This window comes from Sus scrofa, chromosome 6 (genome assembly GCF_000003025.6).
Source record: "Sus scrofa isolate TJ Tabasco breed Duroc chromosome 6, Sscrofa11.1, whole genome shotgun sequence".
In the NCBI taxonomy this organism is placed as follows: Eukaryota; Metazoa; Chordata; class Mammalia; order Artiodactyla; family Suidae; genus Sus; species Sus scrofa.
Window position 1 is genome coordinate 159,447,331 of NC_010448.4, and position 21,544 is coordinate 159,468,874.

At 42.2% G+C, this 21,544-nt stretch overlaps 1 protein-coding gene across 1 annotated transcript in view; it reads right to left on the reverse strand.

The window, feature by feature from the left end:
* ZYG11B (zyg-11 family member B, cell cycle regulator) overlaps positions 1-21,544 on the reverse strand; it is a 72,697-nt gene that overhangs the window by 39,410 nt on the left and 11,743 nt on the right. The window contains exons 2-3 of the mRNA XM_021096631.1: positions 7,668-7,833; positions 917-1,671 (exon numbers count right to left, since the gene is read on the reverse strand). Of these exons, the coding sequence (XP_020952290.1) occupies positions 917-1,671; positions 7,668-7,833 (921 nt within the window). The remainder of the gene's footprint in view (positions 1-916; positions 1,672-7,667; positions 7,834-21,544) is intronic.

Consider the following 21,544-nt stretch of genomic DNA (forward strand, 5'->3'; position numbering starts at 1 on the left):
TCTTGGCTACACAGTTATTTGTGATCACAACATCAGTATTCCTATTAGGCTCCTGGAGGCAGATTCTATATCTTTTTCATCTTTGAATCCCAAACTGTACCAAGTCCAACAGAATTTAAACTATTAGGCATGAAAAACCTTAAGAAAAGGAAAATTTTACCATTTCTATAATAGAGATCTCCTTGGAGAACCTGCTCTCCCATTAGATATTCAATTCAACACGGAGCATCCCTAGTTTCTTTCAAGTGATCCATTAGAAATGATATATTTATGTGGTTCAAAATAGCTAAACATTATCAACATACATGAGAACAATCATTTATCGAGGGAGGGCACATGACATGACCTGCATTTTATGTATATAATTATTAATCATCAGAAGAATTTCATAAGGTAGGAATGATACCTATTTTATAAATAAAGAAATTTAAGTTCAAAAAAATTATATCATAGCTTACTCTGGATCACAGAACAGGTAAGCCAGGATTTTAATTAGGACTCTCTAAAGCAAGGTCTTTCCACTATATAATGTCCTGTTTCATGACTGTGTTCCATATATTATTACGCATTCATCTTAATGGAGTCTTATGCAACTAAAACACTGGTCAGCTTGATAAAGGAACACAATTTTTTTTTTTTTTTTTTTTGCTATTTCTTGGGCCGCTCCCGCAGCATATGGAGGTACCCAGGCTAGGGGTCAAATCGGAGCTGTAGCCACCGGCCTACACCAGAGCCACAGCAATACGGGATCCGAGCCGCGTCTGCAACCTACACCACAGCTCACCGCAATGCCGGATGGTTAACCCACTGAGCAAGGGCAGGGACCGAACCCACAACCTCATGGTTCCTAGTCGGATTCGTTAACCACTGCACCACGACGGGAACTCCATAAAGGAACACATTTTTAAAGTCTAACCTTCAAATGTCCTTCGCCTGTGAGGAACTCAGAGTAGCCAGCATCAGTGGCCAGCAAACCTACAAACTGCATGCTGGGCCGTTGTTGTATAAAGGCTTCAACAGCTTTATCTGTCACATGCTTCCTCCCGGAAACATCCAGGGAGACGAGGTTGGGCAGGATGTCCTTCTGTTCTAGTAATCGAAGGGCTATGTCTGATGTAAACTGTTTGTCATCTGAAATATCAAGATGATTCAGATGTTTTAGTTCCCGAACAACATCCAATATCTGGGTAGTTGTCATTTTTAAACATTTCAAGTGATGCATGGTTAGAGACTTGAGTCTGTCTTTGCAGGCTAGCAGAGCTGTGATGTCAGTGATAGAGGTGTTAGAAATATCCAGGCTCTCTAATCTGGGCAACGAGGCAACTTCGGCCAGGTCTTCATTGTAAAAGAGGACGTTGGTGATGCTTAATGCTCGGAGGCCGGAAAGCCGGCTAAAGCACCGCTCATAAGGGTCTTCAAGGGAGAGAGTTAATGAGTTCAGCACTAGGCACTGGAGATTCTGTTGGATCCACTTGTTACTGCCAAGCCCGCTGATGATGTCTGTAATCGTGATGTCAGCATTCACACCCGTGGCGTCAAGTTCCACCAACTTGTGGTGGCAGAAGGCTTTCCGGAAAGCAACAGCAGAGATCTTGGCTTTGCGAATGCAAGCTCTCTTCAAGCGCATCTGGTTGCCCCTAAAAATACCTACGGTTCCATCATTCAGGAGACCTGGAGGAAAAATAAGCAGCATTTTAACTTCAAAAAAAATGGTTAAAGGATAGCGATGATTTCCAGCAGACTTCACATCTCCAAAGCACTCCCATGTAACACTATTTCACTTAATAGACATGATAATTCAGTAAGATACGAGCACGACTATCTACGATTTATAGAAGAGTAAACTGGGGTTCAAAAAAGTGGCCTTTCACGATCACAGAAATAGCACACGTCAGAATCAGGATTGTGGGAGACATTTCTGAAACTCACTAACATCTGGTTCTCTTTGCTTTCCCGGATGCATGGGCAATGACCTTTCCCAGCCCATTCTTGGATGGGGCTACGTGTCTAGTTCTAGCCACTGGAACACCAGAGCCAAGCACAGAGTATTATGGAAGCAAAGAGAAGGAAGTGACCCTCCACACCTGGAGAAATGGAAGAGAGTCCACGGAAGAGGTGACCTTTGATTAAGTCCTTCAAAGATGAAGGGAAAGTTCAAAGATGGAGAAGGAAGGTGAGGGGAATTAAAGGAAGAATAAAACGTGTAAATAAAGCCTTAGAATACATACGGAAAATCTTTATTTTACAAATATTTTACAAATATTTTCAGGTATTTGTATACCTGAAACTAATACATTATATGTTGATTATACCTCGATTAAAACAAACAAACAAACAAACAAAACCCCAAGCCTTAAAGATGTGAAAGCCCATCACATAATCAGAAAACGACAAGTAGTTCTTCCTACTGTACAGCACGGGGAACTATAACTCATCTCTTGTGATAAAACATGATGGAAGATAATATGAGAAAAAGAATGCATGTGTGTGTGTGTGTGTGTATGACAGGGTCACTTTATAGCACAAATTGACACAACAGTGTAAATCAACTATAATTTTAAAAATTAAAAAAATAAAAGAAAATGATAAGTAGTTGTATACACTTCTTGAACATAAGAAGCAGCTAGAGAGAACTCTATGGTGTTTCCCTGGTAAAGGGGGAGAAAGAACACAGGGAAAGACCTAGATAAGAATGAGAACATGGAGCAGTTGCAGAGATTTAAGTATGCAAATGGAGAGAGACGGGAAATGAGACTAGATGACTCTGAAAAGTAAAGAGAAAGCAGGGAGTTTTCGTTGTGGCGCAGTGGAAATGAATTCGACAAGCAACTGAGGGTGTGCATTTGATCCCTGCCCTTGCTCTAGTGGGTTAAGGATCAGATGTTGCCATGAGCTGTGGTGTAGGCCACAGACGTGGCTTGGATCCCGAGTTGCTATGGCTGTGACATAGGCTGGCAGCTGCAGGTCTGATTTTACCCCTAGCCTGGGAACCTCCATATGCCATGGGTGTGGCCCTAAAAAAAAAAAAAAAAAAAAAAAGAAGTGGTGGAAAGTAGACCGGCTAGGGATGTTGGAACACAAAGAATATTGTGGAATCCCTGGGCTTTTTCCTTGTACCATACATCCCAGGCTTGAAGAAGGTGGCAATGAGAAAATACCAACAAGTACAGACAAAAATAGCTCTGCCTCCCATCAAAATCTGCTCACTTTTTATTTTTTTTAATTCCCACACCCATGACATATGGAAGTTCCTGGGCCAGGGATTGATCCAAGCTGTAGCTGACAACCTACTCCACAGCTGCAGCAATGCCAGATTCTCTAACCCACGGTGGGATCAAACCCATGCCTCCACAGTAACCCGAGCTGCTGCAGTTGGATTCTTAATCCACTGTGCCACACTGGGAACTCCAAAATCTGCTCACTCTTACCAAAGTACCAGAAAGAGGCAGCCTAGCAAGCAGGCAACTTTTAGACAGTAACTACTTCACTTCAGTCAAACAAACACCACGGAAAAACCTGTGGCCCCACCCTCACCCATACCAGCAAAAGCCATGAGGAGAACCTAGACTTTCACTCTTGCTGGACCTAGTTGCCCCCGTCTCCCCACAGAGCGGCATTAGAGAAGGCTGAATAGGGAGCCAGGATTGTCATCTCTGTAATGTCAGTGGATACCACGTGGGAAGCCTGGTCTTTCATGTCCATCTAGCAGTGAGGTGCTTCTCCACTTCCCAGCTGGAGAGGTGTCCAAGGAAGCCTACTGGAGAGTCAAGACTCTTTTTTTCTTTTTTTTTTCTTTTTGGGGCAGCACCTGCGGCATGTGAAGGTTCCCAGGCTAGGGGTCCAATCGGAGCTATAGCTGCCAGCCTACACCACAGCCACAGCAACATCAGATCCAAGCCGCATCTGTGACCTACACCACAGCTCATGGCAACGCCGGATCCTTAACCCACTGAGTGAGGCCAGGGATCAAACCAGCAACCTCATGGTTCCTAGTCGGATCCGTCTCTGCTGCGCCATGACAGGAACTCCCGAGAGTCGAGACTTTTATCACTGCCCAACAGTAATGAGGTCAGCTCATCCCAACATTGCATCAGTGGGGGCCAAGTGAAGAAGGGACATGAGGTCCTCACACCCATCTCAGCTAGGGAGGTACAGCAGAGACCTAGTGGGATACCAGAACTGTAACTCCTGCACAGCAGTGATGAGAAGCCCCGAGTCTTGGGTGTCAGTAGAAGTCAAGTTGGAAATCAGAACATTTACCCAAATCTGGCAGTAACAAGGCAGTGCCCTATCTTCCACTGCTGCAGTGGTGTCAGAGACACAAACTACATCAGAAAAGTCTCAAAACATAATACCTGAAATGTCATATTTCAATAAAAAAATCACTTATCATACAAAGGACCACTGAGATCTCAAACTGAAAAAAAGGACCAGTGAGATCTCAAACTGACAATCTATAGTTGTCAACATCGAGATAACAGAAATGTTAAAATTATTTGATGAAGACTGTAAAGGAACCATCATAAAAATGCTTAGTGTGCAATTACAAACATGCCTGAAATAAATGTCAAACAGAAAAACTCAGAAAAGAAATAGAATATATAAAGAAGAACCAATGGGAAATCTTGAAATGGAAAAGTACAAAAATAGTTGGGCTCAAGAATGCAATAGAAGGAACAGAGGAAAGAATCAGTGAACTAAAAGATAAAACAATAGGGAATTCCTGTTGTGGTTCAGCAGAAACGAACCCGAATAGTATCCACAAGGATGTGGGTTTGATCCCTGGCCTTGCTCAGTGGGTTAATGATCCAGTGTTGCTGTGAGCTGTGGTGTAGGTTGGCTGCTGCAGCTCCAATTTGACCCCTAACCTTGGAACTTCCATATGCTGCAGGTGCGGCCCTAAAAAGCCAAAAAAAAAAAAAAGATGAAACAATAGAAATTACCCAAAGCTAAAGAATAGGAGGAGTTCCCTAATAGCCTAGCAGTTAAGGACACAGTGTTGTCACTGCTTTGTGGTGAAGACTGGATCCCTGGCTTGGGAACTTCCACATGCCATAATGTAGCAAAGAAAAAAAAAGAGAGAACAGGAAAGAAACAGACCGAAATACATGGATGATTATAGCACTATCCTATTCATAATATTAGATACTATATTCATAACAGCTAAAAACTGCGAACAACGCAGATGTCCTTCAGGGATGAATGGTCATACAAACTAACAGACTCCATAACCTGGGCTACTACTCAACAATCAAAAGGAACGGACTGGGAGTTTCAGTCATGGCTCAGCAGTAATGAATTTGATTAGGATCCATGAGGATGTGGGTTTGACCCTGGCCTTGCTTAGTGGGTTAAGGAACCGGCAGTGCCATGAGCTGTGGTGCAGGTCACAGATGTGGCTTGGATCCTGCATTGCTGTGGCTGAGGTGTAGGCCTGCAGGCAGCTGTAGCTTCGATGAAACCCCTAGTTGGGGAACCTCCATATGCTGCAGGCGCTGCTCTAAAAAGCCAAAAAAAAAAAAAAAAAAAAAAGAAATGGACGATATACACAATAATCTGGACGAATCTCTAGAGAATTATACCAGTCAAAAAAGCTAATCCTGGAGTTCCCATCATGGCTCAGTGGTTAAGGAATCCGACTAGGCACCATGAGGTTGCGGGTTCGATCCCTGCCCTTGCTCAGTGGGTTAACGATCCGGCATTGCCGTGAGCTGTGGTGTAGACTGCAGATGCGGCTCAGATCTGGCGTTGCTGTGGTTGTGGCATAGGCTGGCAGCTACAGCTCCGATTTGACCCCTAGCCTGGGAACCTCCATATACCGCAGAAGCGGCCTTTGAAAAGGCAAAAAGACAAAAAAACAAACAAAAAAAAAAGCTGATCCCAATGAAATAATGGAATAAATGGAATGGTTATAATTCCTGAAATATAACAATGGATACATATAAAGTTATAGAAACGGAGGTAGGCACAGGAGAAATATGAATGTGGCTGTAAGAGAGCGACATGAGGGATCCTTGTGAAGACGGGAATCCGAAGCCTATCAGTGTCGCAGCCTTTGGTCACAGCCTTATTTCTCTGACCCTTCTTTGGAATGCATTACCTGCATTCATTATATGTGTATGTGTGCATGTGCGTATATATACACACACAGCACTTTTGCTGGGACTTTAAATATATATAATAAATGTACATGTTTATATTTAATATTTAAGAGAACAATGCTTGTAAATATATTTATGTTTTATATACACACACACATGACACACATATATAAAGTTACAACACAATTATACTATTATCAGGTATTTAGGAGCAGGAATACCTTTTTTTTTTTTTTTCAAATCAGCCATTTATTTATAATGCATATTATTTTTTCAAATACATAGAATTTTTTTTTTTTTCCCACTGTACAGGAAGGGGGTCAGGTTATCCTTACATGTATACATTACAATTACAGTTTTTCCCCCACCCTTAGGAATACCTTTAATGTAGGTGTAGGAAGGTTGTGGGGCCGTGAAAAGAGCACAGATTGAGAATCAAATAGATCTGCATTTGAACTAGGACTCTACTACATATTAACAGGGTGACTCTTAACAAGTTATTCCTTTGAACCTCAGTTTCCTTATCTGAATATAAATGGGATAAAAATAGCTACCGTATAGGTTTTGGAGAAAATTCTAGAAAAGCATATAAAATGCCTGGCCTCATAACATGCAGCAGACAATCAATCAATGATAGTTATTATTACTGCCCCATTTTCATTCTATTTTATAATTGTGGGCAAACTGTATTTCCTACTTGTAAGAGTTTATACACTCCAAACATATAAAGGTATAATATCTCTTTCAACTTAAAACTCAAAGATAAATTTTCAATATACATAACCAGAATTTCACAGGTAAGTCTTTCAGTTTATTTTCAGAATTTGTTTTTGAAAACAGAATAAATTAGCTATGATTTCCCAATTCAAACGTTAAAAGTAGAAACCAGTTTTTCCACAGTATTATTATTATTATTATTATTATATTATTATTATCATTATTATTATCATTATTGTCTTTTTAGGGCTGCACCCACAGCATATGGAGGTTCCCAGGCTAGGGGTTGAATCATAGCTGTAGCTGCCAGCCTACGCCACACTGACAGTAATGCTAGATCCAAGCCGCATCGGCCACCTACACCATAGCTCACGGCAAGGCCAGAAACTTAACCCACTGAGCAAGGCCAGGAATTGAACCTGCGTCCTCAAGGATACTAGTCAGATTCATTTCTGCTGACCCATGACAGGAATTCCCCACAATATTATTTATTAACTCTCCTGTTGCCAAATGACAATGTAAGTACTAGCAGACTTCTAGATGTCTATTTTGGAAGGGAAGTTATTTTTGCCATGAGAATGGCTTCTCAAAACAACAAAAAAGGAACCAAAAGATTTTTCCCAGATTACAAAAGGAAAATGCTTATTCCAAATCATACAGTAAATGGCAGGATGGGCAAAAATAAATGAATTCCTTTTCTTAGAATGAGAAAGAGGCTTTTCTATTATTAGAAACAAGGCTTTTCTATTATTTCGGAAAAAAATAATTAAATGGCAACAGCAGCACTTCAAAATCCAATGCCAATTAACAGCACATCAGTTTTTGTTTCCTGTCTATTTTATTTCTTACCATGAAAAGCCATGGTCTGAAGCAACCGATCAGCCACCTCCTGTGGGAACACTCCAGATTCCTGCAGACACAGTGTTCCATCTTGTCTCGCTGAGCAGAACTTCTCAAGGTGAGTAGTCAGGAAATTCAAGCAGATATCAAGTAAGGAATAAGGAGATGCCTCCTCCTTGGAGCCCAGGAAGAAACAAAAGGAACACAAAGCCAACAATTTAGCTTCCAGAAAAGTGGAGAACACAACACTCATTTACATTTTCAGAAAGTATTTCTACTCAAGTGTCTACCGTGTGCTAGATACTGTCTTAGACAGTGGGAACACAACGTGTGACTGTGGGAATACAAGTGTGACCTCTATTCTCAAGAAGCAGGAGAAAAGAACACTCAAATGAATATTTGCAGAAAGTCTATTAAACAGTGTAACAGAGGAGATATTGGGTAGACACAAGCATAAAGCAAGATACCCTAAACAGTCAAGGATGGTCAAGGGAGACCTCAGAGGCACAACAGATTAATCTTCCTAAATTACCACCCAGGACCCTCTACTGCTCAGAACTTCAATGGACGTCATAGGCCTGAAGACAAAAGACAAAATTCTTAGGCTGTTAGATGAATGATGCCCGAGTTGTTCCAAAATCTAGCCCCGATTTACTTTCCAACTTGATCTCCCACAAAATCCCCATCCAAGCCTAATAGTTCAAATATGATCAATTTATTTGGGTAAAAGAATGTGCTTTAGCTGTTATCCTCAAAAAAGAAAAAGGTGGACGTTCCCAAACAAATCTGTCTAGTATCCGTGAGGGTGCGGGTTCGATCCCTGGCCTCACTTAGTGGGTTAAGGATCCTGTGTTGCCGTGAGCTGTGGTGTAGATCGCAGAGGCAACTCAGATCCCATGTTGCTGTGGCTGTGGTGCAGGCCGGCAGCTGCAACTCCAATTCTACCCTTAGCCTGGTAACTTCTATATGCCAAAGGTACGACCCTAAAAAGCAAAAAAAAAGAAAAAAGAAAACAGAAAAGAAAAAGGTGGGAGGTCCTACTGTGGGTTAAGAAACTAAACTGATTGCAGTAGTTTGGGTTCAATCCTTGCTCAGTGCAGTGGGTTAAAGGATCTGGCATTGCTACAGTTGTTTTCAAATAAATATAAAGACATTCATATTCATGTATCAGAAAACTTGGCCTAATATTGTCAAGTTGATCTACATATTCAATACAATCTGTATCAAAATCCCAGCTTCCCTCTTTTTTTTGCAGAAATTAACAAACTGATCCTAAAGTTCATATGGAAATACAATGGACCAAGAATAAATGAAACAATCTCTGAAAAGAACAACAAAGTAGGAAGCCCACATGTCATTTTGAAAATTTACTACAAAGCTACAGTAATCAAAACAGTGTGGTACTAGCATAAAGACAGACATATAGATGAATGAGATGGAACTGAAAGTCCAGAAATAAACTCTTACAGGAGTTCCTGCTGTGGTGCAATGGGATTGGCAACATCTCTGCAGCACCAGGACACAGGTTCATTTCCCAGCCTGGCACAGTAGGTTAAAGGATCCAGCATTGCCCCAGCTGTGGTAGCAGCCACAACTGTGGCTTGGATCTGATCCCTGACCCAGGCACTCTATATGCCACAGGGTGGCCAAAAACCAAAACCAAACCAAACTAAACCAAACCAAAACAAAAACCCACAGAAATAAACTCTTACATAAAGGGTCAACTGACTTCAACAAGAATATTAAGAAAATTCAATGGGAAAGAATAGGCTTTTCAACAAATGGTGCTGGGAAAACTGGATATCTACGTGCAAAAGGATGAAAATTGGGTCCTACCTCATATTATATACAAAAATTAACTCAAAATGTAAGAACTAAAACTATTAAGCTCATAGAAGAAAACAATGGTATAATTTTTCCTGACTTTGAATTAGTAAATTATTTCTTAGATATGACATCAAAAGCACAAATGACCAGGAGTTCACGCAGCATCTCTGTAGTGCCAGGATGCAAGTTCAATCCCTGGCCCAGCACAGTGGGTTAAAGGATCTGGTGTTCCCACAGCTGTGACATAGGTCACAACTGTGGCTCAGATCTGATCCCTGCCTCAGGAACTCCATATGTTGTAGGGAGGCCTAAACAGGAATTAAAAACTGGGTGAACTGAATGTTATGTGAATTACATCTCAATAAAGCTGTGATAAAAATAGTTTATAGGGAGTTTCCTGGTGGTCTAGCGGTTAGGACTTGGCGCTTTCACTGCTGCAGCCCTGGTCTGGGAACTGAGACCCTCGTGTCAAGCCACTGCACAAAGTAGGCAAAAAAAAAGTTTATGAAACTTGAAGTATAAGACTAGAAATAGGAGTTGCCCATGGCCTAGCAGTTAGAGATGTGGCAATGTCACTGCTGTGGCTTGGGTTGCTGCTGTGGCTCCAGTCCGATCCCTGGCCCAGGAGATTGTGCATGCCATGGGATGGCAAAACCAGTTACTCTGGTTATGTGCCACCAGTCTTCATCTGTGAATAAATCAAACTTTCTGTACACCATGTGATTTCTATAATAAAAAGTTATTAAAATAGTTACATGTTATTTTATAGCTTACAGAGTGCTTTCGCAGTGACACTTTGATAACTGAGTGTAAGATGGACAACAAAGGCCTGAGATGAGGAAACAGACTTCACAAAAATTAAACGGTTGGCCCGATGTAGCAGACTGTGACCCTCATTCTTCTTTCTGCCATGTTAATAGACCTTTTATTTTTACCTGGGCACACGACCACCTGTAACAAAGACACATATCCCAGGCCCCTCTACAGCTAGACATCGCTAGGACACATAAGAAAAAGCTCAGGAGGAGTAACTCTTCAAATTCAACCACTGCATCACAGAACTTCACCTGTTCCCTCTTATTTCCTGTATGAATTCCTACTCTTCACTGTACCACCTTTTTAAATGGTTAAAATTCATCACCCAGATGAAACAAGCTGCCCTTTGACCCTAGTTGGTAACTTTCCAGGGCAGTAATATATGAACACTAAGAATATTAAATTAACCATTTAAAAAATTTTTTTTCAGTTGGTAAAATATTTGTGCAAAGGAACAAAAACAGCTTTTTGGACCCTACAAATTTTTCCTTTTCAAAGAAACTTCCCCTTATCTCTATGTTAATTCCTATTAGTAAGCACAAGACCTTTCTAGTCAGCTACTCTCTATTGGGAAATACATGTGCCTAATAGTTAATAACCTGGGCTTTGGATCTAGAGTGCAAATCTCAACTTTTCATTTGTTCCCTGTGTGACATTACACAAATTACTTAACCTTTCTGTTCCTCAGTTTTCTCATCTTATAATGTGACTATTAATACATACATGCTTCATAAAGTTGTTAGGAGAATTAAATGAGATAAAACAGGAACCAAAGACGTAGAATAATGGCAGTACATCTGGAAACATACAGTTTGTAAGGAAGGGTCAGAGCCAGAATTCAATCCTGGGAAATGCAGTATTAAGAGCCTATGCTCTTTTTTTTTGGTCTTTTTGCCTTTCCTAGGGCCGTACTTGCGGCATATGGAGGTTCCCAGGCTAGGGGTCTAATTGGAGCTGTAGCCGCTGGCCTACACCACAGCCACAGTAATGCCAGATTCGAGCCACGTCTGTGATCTACACCACAGCTCACGGCAACGCCAGATCCTTAGCCCACTGAGCAAGGCCAGGGATGGAACTCGCAACCTCATGGTTCCTAGTCGGGTTCGTTAACCACTGAGCCACGACGGGAACTCCACCTATGCTCTTACCACTATGATATACTACCTTCTCAATGTTACATACAAATTCTAAATATATTACCTCACCTGAAACTCACAGCAGGTCTGGGATGTGAACAAGGATAATCATCTCCATGTGAAGAACAACATGGAGGAGTTCCCATCGTGGCGCAGCGGAAATGAATCCAACTACGAACCATGAGGTTGTGGGTCCAATCCCTGGCCTCGCTCAGTGGGTTAAGGATCCGGCATTGCCGTGAAATGTGGTGTAGGTCACAGATGCAGCTCGGATCTGGTGTTGCTGTGGCTGTGGAGTAGGCCGGCAGCTACAGCTCCAACTTGACCCCTAGCCTGGGAACCTCCATGTGCTGTGACCCTAAAAAGCAAAAAATAAATAAATAAAAATAAATAAAGAACAACATGGAGTGTCCACTGTGATGCAGTGGGTTAATGATCTGGCTTGTCTCTGTGCTGGCACCAGTTCGATCCCTGAACTCTGGCCTGGTGCAGTGAGTTAAGGATCCAGCATTGCCAAAGCTGTGGCTCGGATTTGATCCCTGGCCTGGGAACTTCCAGATACTACAGTGCAGCTGAAAAATAAATAAAGAACAACAGAAATTATGTATCAAGCAAGTGACAAAACTAGAACTGTACTTGGGTTATCTGAGATCTAATCTAAAACCTATACTGCCATCTGTGATTCCCCAAATTCTAGTCCTTTAAGCTAACACAGAAGTACTGAGAGATGAGTATTTCCTATTTTATTTGTTGGCCATGCCCGCAGCATGTACAAGTTACCCATGCCAGGGATCAAACCCACAGCAGCAACAATACGGGATCCTTAGCCCACTGGCTACCAAGTCCCTATTTTATTTTTAAACCAACAACAGCAATATAGGAGGACTAACAATGGAAGGATAAAACAGAAGCTGGAACTCAGAGTCTGCATAACTCATCTCTTGGAAATTCCTGCTCAGAGAGATTTCTCCCATCACCCCTTAGGCACATCCCAAGCAAAGTAAAAACAAAGCTCCTACTAAAAAAGCAGGAGAGAGAGGAGGTCAAGTCTGATTTTATCTGGATCATAAGGTAATCCACGCAGCTCAAAGACTAAACAATTCCTGGGAAGAAAAAGCAGGAGAGTTCTTCTAAATTAATCAAAACGACTTCTACTTAATCTGGTCCAACCCAGCTCTTCACTGCATAGCTTGCGTCCTAACACTCTCCTAAAACAATTTCAAAAGTTCCGTATCATCTATAACCACAATTCTCATGCTGGGTATGCATAATAGGGGTTGCCAGCAGAGGTGTGCCAGGCGACTAAAACTACAGTATTAATTTGGCACATATCAAATACACTCAAAGATTATTTGAGGGGATGAGAGTATGGGAGGTTGGGAGACAGAGAATCAAGTTATGTAACCAGTAAATAATTATTACGATTAATTGTCACGAAGTTCCTATTTGCAACACTGGTTTCAAGTAATCCCCTTCTCTATCTCACAGCAAATTTAGTCTCCTCTGCTCTTAGAAGCTAGAAAAACAGAGACCTAAAAATAAAGGGTAAACATTTTAGCAAGGTATTCAAACCGTTTCACAAACTGGCTCCAACCTTCCTTTCTAGCCTCATTTCCACTGTCCTCTTCTCCCTACAAACATGCTACCTCCTGGATACACCAAACTGATGTTCCCCAATGCAACCTACGACTTACCATCACTCCCTGAGCACTGGAACAGGCACCTGCACACCTCGAGGGCCTTTCTTCTTCTTCTTTTTTTTTTTCTTCTTTTTTTTAAGATTAGTCCTTCTATGTGGCAAAATCTCACACATCCCCCAACATTCCTCTTCAAAACAACTTTGCTTTGAACAAAGTAGGTAAACTAAGGCTCAGAGAGGTTAATCTACATATCAAAGATAAAAGGGCCAGCAGATGGCAGAGCAAGAATACAAATGACAACATCTTATCTTTCATGAAACACCATGTCTCAGATCCTGATTCAGAGCTCTTTAAATACATGAGCTCTTTTAATTTCTATAGTCTATGAGTCAAGTATCACCATGTGCATTTTATTTATTTATTTAGTCTTTTGTCTTTCTAGGGCCACATCCGCTGCAAATGGAGGTTCCCAGGCTAGGGGTCTACTTGGAGCTACAGCGGCCGACATACGCCACGGCCACAGCAACTCCAGATTGGAGCCACGTCTGTGACCTACACCACAGCTCACAGCAGCACCGGATTCTTAACCCACTGAGCGAGGCCAGGGATCAAACTTGCAACCTCATGGTTCCTAGTTGGATTCGTTTCTACCATGCCACGACAGGAACTCCACAATGTGCATTTTAAAGATGAGGAAACTGAGATTTAGGCTAAATATGTTTTCCCATATACACATGGCCAATGTGTGGCTAAACCGGAACTCCAACTCAAAAATGAGGCCAAAGCTGATATTTTTAAGCTCTTAAACTGCTGTACTAGAGTAATATCAAAATCATAATTACTGGGCTCTTATTAGTTAATACATGCTATGTGCTATACGCAACAAACGATGCTAAGCACATAAATTCTATCAGTATCCCCATTATGTGAAGATTAGGACACTGAGGCTTTAAGGGGCTTATTAATTTGCCCAAGATGACACAGCTAATAAGTGCTAGAGGCAGGATTAGACCCCAGACAATCTGATTCTTAAGTCCATGCTTTTACCACTACATAAGCTGCCCTTTATATCTGACTCCCAAGTCAGTTTTGTTTTATCATTCTATGTTACACCACAGTCATGTAAAGAACTAGGCGGGGAGACAGATACATAAGTCATTGGACTCTGTCTCCCCCACTAGACCACGATGCACTTCAAATTCAAGGAACACATTCATCCTTTCCATATATTTTTAGTACTCAGCATAGTCCCTGATATTCACCTGTTAAAAAAAGAGATCAAATTAGAATAGCGGTGAAAGGACTTGCCCAGTGTCACAGTATTTGTAAGAAGTAGGGCAAAGATGCAAAACTAGATGTATAATTATGACGTCTGTATCTCTTCCACCATGCCATCCCATCCCGCAGAACAATTATTAGTTTGGCACTGACATAACTGCCCAAAAAACAACTTGGGGACCAGTTGGTTGTTACAGTGACTCAGACATGAGGTGATAATGCTATGGATTGGGGTTGAAGCAGAGAAAATGGAAAAAAATCAAAAGTGAAAAATAATCTGAAGGAAGAACTGAATAACTGAATAATCTGAATGCAGTAAGTGACCAAATAGGAAATACGTGCTGGTTTTTTCTGACTTCCCAGTAACGAGAGTGATGCCTGGCACTCTACTAGACAAGCGAGCGTTCACTGAGGGCTGACCGACATTCACGCAGCATACTTTTGAAACACGTTCTCTCATTCAGCCTTCACAACCGTCCTGTGGAGCTGGCATGACAGACACCATTTTGTCTACGAGGATCCTGGAGATCAGAAAGAGTAACGCGCCCAAGTTCACCCGATTAAAAAACGTGGCGGAATTGGGCCTTGAACCACAGCATTTAATTCCAAATTAATTCCCTTTTTCCTAGCCCATAACGGTCCCTCAGGGGAAGGAAGGAAACGGGGAGAGGAAGGGGAAGTTGAGATTAAAAAAACCAAAAGCCAAGAACTCCAAGATTTAAAGTAGTAGTTAACGGGTGTGTGTGTGTGTGTGTGTGTGGTGTGTAAAGAGCACAGTGAACCACAAAGGAGGACATGCTAACATTTGGGGAATTGAGGTGAATATCTACGTGAGAATTCTTTGTGTTATTTTTGCAACTTTTTGTTAAGTCTGAAATTATCAAAATAAACAGTGACAAAATAAACATGAAAAACAAAATAGTAATTAATATCCCCTTGATCTCACCGGCAAGACTGGTAAGAAGACAGGGCAAGGGATTATTTCTTCAGGGGCATTTGTTAGGGCCATGGAGACTGCCTGCTTCAGCAAGTGCAGAAAAGGAGCTAACAATGCTTCTGTGACAGAACTGAGCCGAAGACACAGGTTTAAGTATCACCCCCTACTGGTGACAGCTGAGTCAGAAGAATAGATAAATTCTCAGGGGGAGGGATCAGAAGCACAACTAAGGCCTGTAATTAGCTATCACATGTACAGCAGGCAGAACGACACGGTCCCTGAACAAGAGCTGAAAAAATATCCTATGGAAAACAAGAAAAACAACACCACCGGTCTGAAAGGACAGCACAGTCCTTCATTTATCGGGTTTTTTGGGTTAACACAGTGCGTTTTGAGACAGGATATAATCCTAACCTTGTGAATTATTCAAATAAAGTGCACCCCGACTGGCCCTCTCAAATACTGCTGGCTGATGTATAAATTGGCACCCTTCTTCTGGATATAAAAGACTTAATTATAGTCTTAAAAAACATCTTGTCTCTGGATCCAGTACTTCATTTAAGAACTTACCAAAAAAAGAAAAAGAAAAAAAAAAAAAAACGAGGGGGAATAATCAGAAATATTAATAAATGTATTTACACACAAAGCGATTAATCACAGTTTTTCTGACAACCCCCACCCCAAATAAACCCACATACACAAATGTCTAAAATAGGGGAGGAGGAGTTTCCATTGTGGCTCAGGGGTAATGAACCCAACTAGTATCCATAAGGACTTCGGTCCAAACCCTGGCCTTGCTCAGCGGGTTAAGGATCTGGTGTTGCCATGAGTTGTGGTATAGGTTGCAGACGCAGCTTTGCTGCTGCGTGGCTACAGCTCAGATTTGACCCCTGGCCTGGGAATTTCCATATGCCACAGGTGTGACCCTAAAAAATAAAATAAAATAGGGGAGAACTGTGGCACCGGGAAAACAAATCCAACTAGTATCCCTGAGGATGTGGGTATGCTCCCTGGCCTCGCTAAGTGGGCCAGGGATCTGGTGTTGCCATGAGCTGTGGTGGAGGCCACAGATGCAGCTCAGATCTGTCGTGGCTGTGGCTGCGGCTATGGTGTAGGTCAGCAGCTGTAGCTCTGATTCAACCCCTAGCCTGGGAACCTCCATATGCTGTGAGTGTAGCCATAAAAAGCTACAATAAAATAAAATAGGGGAGAAATGGCAAACAAATTATGGTACGTCAACGCACAGAATATCACATAGTGATATGTATGTTTCTGAATAACTTTTAGAGTAAAATACTAAGAATAAAATAGTCTAAGCTAAATAAAAACTGTATAGGCAGTAAGATTTCAATGAAACATCTATAGAAGCATAGGAAATTATATTCCCTGAACAGTTATTTCAGAAGATTACAAAGTTACCTCTAAACAGTATATTGTGGTAAACCTACAGAGAAGAGGAAGGTAAAGATTTTGGGGGGGCCACCCTGCCGCATATGGAGTTCCTGGGCCAGGGATCAGATCCCAGCTGTATCTCTAACCCACTGTACCAGGCTGGGGGATAGAACCTGCACCCCAATACTCCAAGACGCTGATCCTAGGGGAAACTCCAAGAGTAAGGTAAAGATTTAAAACAAAAAAAGATAGCAGGTACCTTGGGGATGGGTGGAGGTAGCAAAAAACAATGGGGCACATGAGGGAAGAAATGGCAGTGTCTATCTTCTATTTCTTTCTTTTTTTTTTTTTGTTTTTTTTTTTGTTTTTTGTCCTTTGGTCTTTTTCCAGGGCTGCACCCGAGGAATATGGAGGTTCCCAGGCTAGGGGTCTAATCGGAGCTGTAGCCACCGGCCTACGCCAGAGCCACAGCAACGCAGGATCTGAGCTGCATCTGCGACCTACACCACAGCTCACGGCAACGCCGGATCGTTAACCCACTGAGCAAGGGCAGGGATTGAACCCGCAACCTCATGGTTCCTAGTCGGATTCGTTAACCACTGTGCCATGACGGGAACTCCCCAAATCACTTTTTGGCTGCAGGATTATGTTCTATAGATTATGGCACTGCTCTTAGACTAGACTACATAGGTCACACCTTAAACAGTTACACATAAGTAATTAAAGATTTTCTTCTGCTATTAAAGCTAAGTATATACACATATCTTCTCTTCTGCTCCCTTCTTTAGATGTCACAGAGCAGGACCCTGAAGGAAAAATCAGAACAGAAGAAAACAACAAAGATCTGCAGGACCCTGAAGAAGAGGACAACTAGAGCGAAATGCCGTTAGGAGGGTCCTGAGATGACACTGCGTAGGGGAGACACCGAAGGCTTTCGTATGTTTAGGAAAAACAAAAAAAAAAGAATAATGAGAATCGTTATCATTAGACATCTATCTAGCCCTTCACTTTATAAAGCCTTTTCAAAATAATCGTTAGGATTCTATGAGGTAAAGAGAAGAGAGATTATTTTTGTTGAGGAAACAGGTTCAGTCGTAGTCATGCCTTCTTTTCTTCATCCATCCTGTCCCTTTACGATGCCCTTCCCTACCTGCCCATTCATCAAACTCCTACTCGCACCACAAGACCCACCTGCACTGCTCCTCCAAGCTGCCCCTCACAGCCCAAAACACGGTCGAATGCAGTCACACTACATTTCGTATATAGTTCTACCACAATTATCCACTGCATCATTTTTGTTTGTTTGGATGGCTGTCTCCCTCTCAAGACAATGAATTCAAGGGAAGTGAGTGGGTCTCACATGCTTTCGGTCTGGGGTTCAGTTAGGTGGGGCAAAAAAACCCACATTCTACCCACCCTTCTTGGTTCCCAAGTTCCGGTGGAAAAACAGTATCGGCAAAGAAGTATCACTACAAGGGAATATTACAGACATCTGCTTTAACAAGAAAATGGGTGCTTCCTATCTGAATAACAATATATTGTCAAAGTCTAAATTTGGAAAATTTTATGTCAAAAGTTCTGTTTATGCAAATATATATCACCACACATTAATCATAAAGTTAAATCAATGATAATTCAGGAGTTCCCAAAGTAGCTCAACAGAAACAAATCTGACTAGCATCCCTAAGGATGCAGGTTCAATCCCTGGCCTTGCTCAGTGGGTTAAGGATCCTGCATTGCCGCGAGCTGTAGTGTAGGTCACAGATGCTGCTCAGATCCCGTGTTGGTTGTGGGCCGGCAGCTACAGCTGCAATTCGACCCTTAGGCCTGGGAACTTCCATGTGCCAAGGGTATGGCCATAACAACAACAACAAAAAAAAGATAATTCATAATTAAAATACAAAGTTATTAACAATAAAAAACCACCACCAACTCAAGACAACATTGTTGAGGCTCTGATTACGAAGCTTCCAAGAAATTACAGGATTCCAACGGGCTACATTTGTACACATGTAGTAGGAGCTTTCTAACACTTCCAAGTATCAGACAGACTTTGTCATAGGAGCCTTTGAAGAACTGCCCATGAGCTCTTCCAAACCTTCACACGGCTTTCTCTTAATCTGCCTTGATTTTTTCTTTCTTATACTTTCCTTCCTTGAAGTATTTTGTCATCTACGCAACACTCAGGTAGAGGCATGTTCAGGCACTTCCCCCGACTTAGTTATGTAATTTGTTGGTCAGTTATTTATTTTTTTATTATTATTATTTTTTGTCTTTTAGCTATTTCTTGGGCCACCCCTGCGGCATGTGGAGGTTTCCCAGGCTAGGGGTCGAATCGGAGCTGTAGCCACCGGCCTACGCCAGAGCCACAGCAACGCGGGATCCGAGCCGCGTCTGCAACCTACACCACAGCTCACGGCAACGCCGGATCGTTAACCCACTGAGCAAGGGCAGGGACCGAACCCTCGACCTCATGGTTCCTAGTTGGATTCGTTAACCACTGCGCCACGACGGGAACTCCTGTTTTACATATTTAAAAGCTTCTTTCGGAGTTCCCGTCGTGGCGCAGTGGTTAACGAATCCAACTAGGAACCATGAGGTCGCGGGTTCGGTCCCTGCCCTTGCTCAGTGGGTTAACGATCCGGCGTTGCCGTGAGCTGTGGTGTAGGCTGCAGACTCGGCTCGGATCCCGCGTTGCTGTCGCTCTGGCGTAGGCCGGTGGCTGCAGCTCTGATTCAACCCCTAGCCTGGGAACCTCCATATGCCTCGGAAGCGGCCCAAGAAATAGCAACAAACAACAACAACAAAAGACAAAAAGACAAAAAAAAAAAAAAAAAAAAAAAAGCTTCTTTCTGTTACTAAATGGCCAGAGTCGTGACAAAGAAGCATTCAGGCATTCAGAGCAGTGGCACACCCATTTCTAGCCAGGAGGGAGGCAGGGGAAACTGGGAATCGACTACCTATTGCAATTACAGTTGGCTGTTGGAGGAGACTGGGGCTTCCACTGATGCTGGTATGACTAAAAACAAAAAAGAAAGAAAGAAATAGTTCCTCTTAGATCAGGCATCATTTATTCGTGGGAACTAAAGTCTCCAAAAATGCATCCAATAAATTATTTGTTGAATGAATTAGTAAGTTACTCAATGGTAACATCTCAAAATTTGTTTTATTTCTCCTCATGACACTACTTCAGGAAACATCTGGTACCAAAAGTATTAAGACTGCCTTAATTCCTCAAGACGGGCCTGTGGACTTCAAAACTGCTGAATAATGAGGTCTCTCTTTTGGTTATTTACAAGGAAAAATATATTTTATGGATGATGCCTGTAACAAAATCTTTATTAAAAAAGCAAATTCATGGAGTTCCTGTCGTGGCGCAGTGGTTAACGAATTCGACTAGGAACCATGAGGTTGCGGGTTCAGTCCCTGTGCTTGCTCAGTGGGTTAACGATCCGGCGTTGCCGTGAGCTGTGGTGTAGGTTGCAGACGCGGCTCGGATCCCGCGTTGCTGTGGCTCTGGTATAGGCCGGTGGCTACAGCTCCGATTCGACCCCTAGCCTGGGAACCTCCATATGCCGAGGGAGCGGCCCAAGAAATAGCAAAAAAAAAAAAAAAAAAAAAAAAAAAAAGCAAATTCACACCCTTTACTTCCTTTGATATTTAACAATAACTTTATGAAGTGAAAGGAAAAGTATTACAAGTTTCATTTTCCAGTTAAGGCAGCTGAGGCACAGAAAGGAAGCAACATTTGCAGAGGCACTGTGGTAGCAGGATATGAATTCTAGTAGCATCACACTGCAAGTTATCTAGCGTTTCTGACCCTCAGCTCCGTCCTTTGGAGAATGGGGATAATAACAGTACTTATCTCATGATGCTGTTGTCAGACTGAAGTGAGAAAATGTGTTTAAAGCCCCCAACACAATGCCTGATGGAGTAATTACTCAGTAAGTGTTCTCTTCCCACTTAATAGCTACGATCTTGCACAAGTAATATAAATTTAAGTTTCAGACACATAGGGCAGCAGGTTCATAGTTATAAATTCTTAAGGGAGACTTTTCGCATCTAAAGTCCACATCAGGACAAATAAGCTCCTTTGTCTCCCTATACCATGAGGCAAATATATATATATATATATATATATGTCTTTTTTTTGTCTTTTTAGGGCTGTACCTGCAGCATATGGAGGTTCCCAGGCTAGTGGTCTAATCGGAGCTGCTGCTGCTGGCCACAGCCACAGCAACACCAGATCTGAGCAGTGTCTGCGACCTACACCACAGCTCACGGCAACACTGGATCCTTAACCCACTGAGCAAGGCCAGGGATTGAACCTGCAACCTCATGGTTCCTAGTCAACCTCATGGTTCCTAGTCGGATTCATTAACCACTGCGCCACGATGGGAACTCCTGAGGCAGATTTTTTATTCTACCTTTTCAGTGAGGCTATAGAGGCATTTTAGTCAGAGTCCTGGCTTTATATAGTTGTCTTGGTTCCAACTCATGCGAATCAGGCTCAAAAATCTCATCTCCTACCTGAAAGGCTCCTAGGAGTGGCACATCCTCCAATAGATGACAATGGCTCTCAAAGTGCTCCCTCCCCATCCCGCCCTTTGTATCCTGGATGACTTGTTCCTGACGATTAGACCAGAAACCAGGTGACTACAAAGATTACAAACTTGACAATTTCAGTATCAGAACGAAGTGTTTTACTGACATTTCTCTGGAGGACTATGTAATACTATGGTGAAGAGTGTGGGTTTGAGAGTCACACTGCCTAGACTGAAATGTCAGCTCTTACCACTTAGAAAACGACATAACTTAGGCAAAGCACTGAATCTCCCGGCACCCCAGATCCCTGATCTG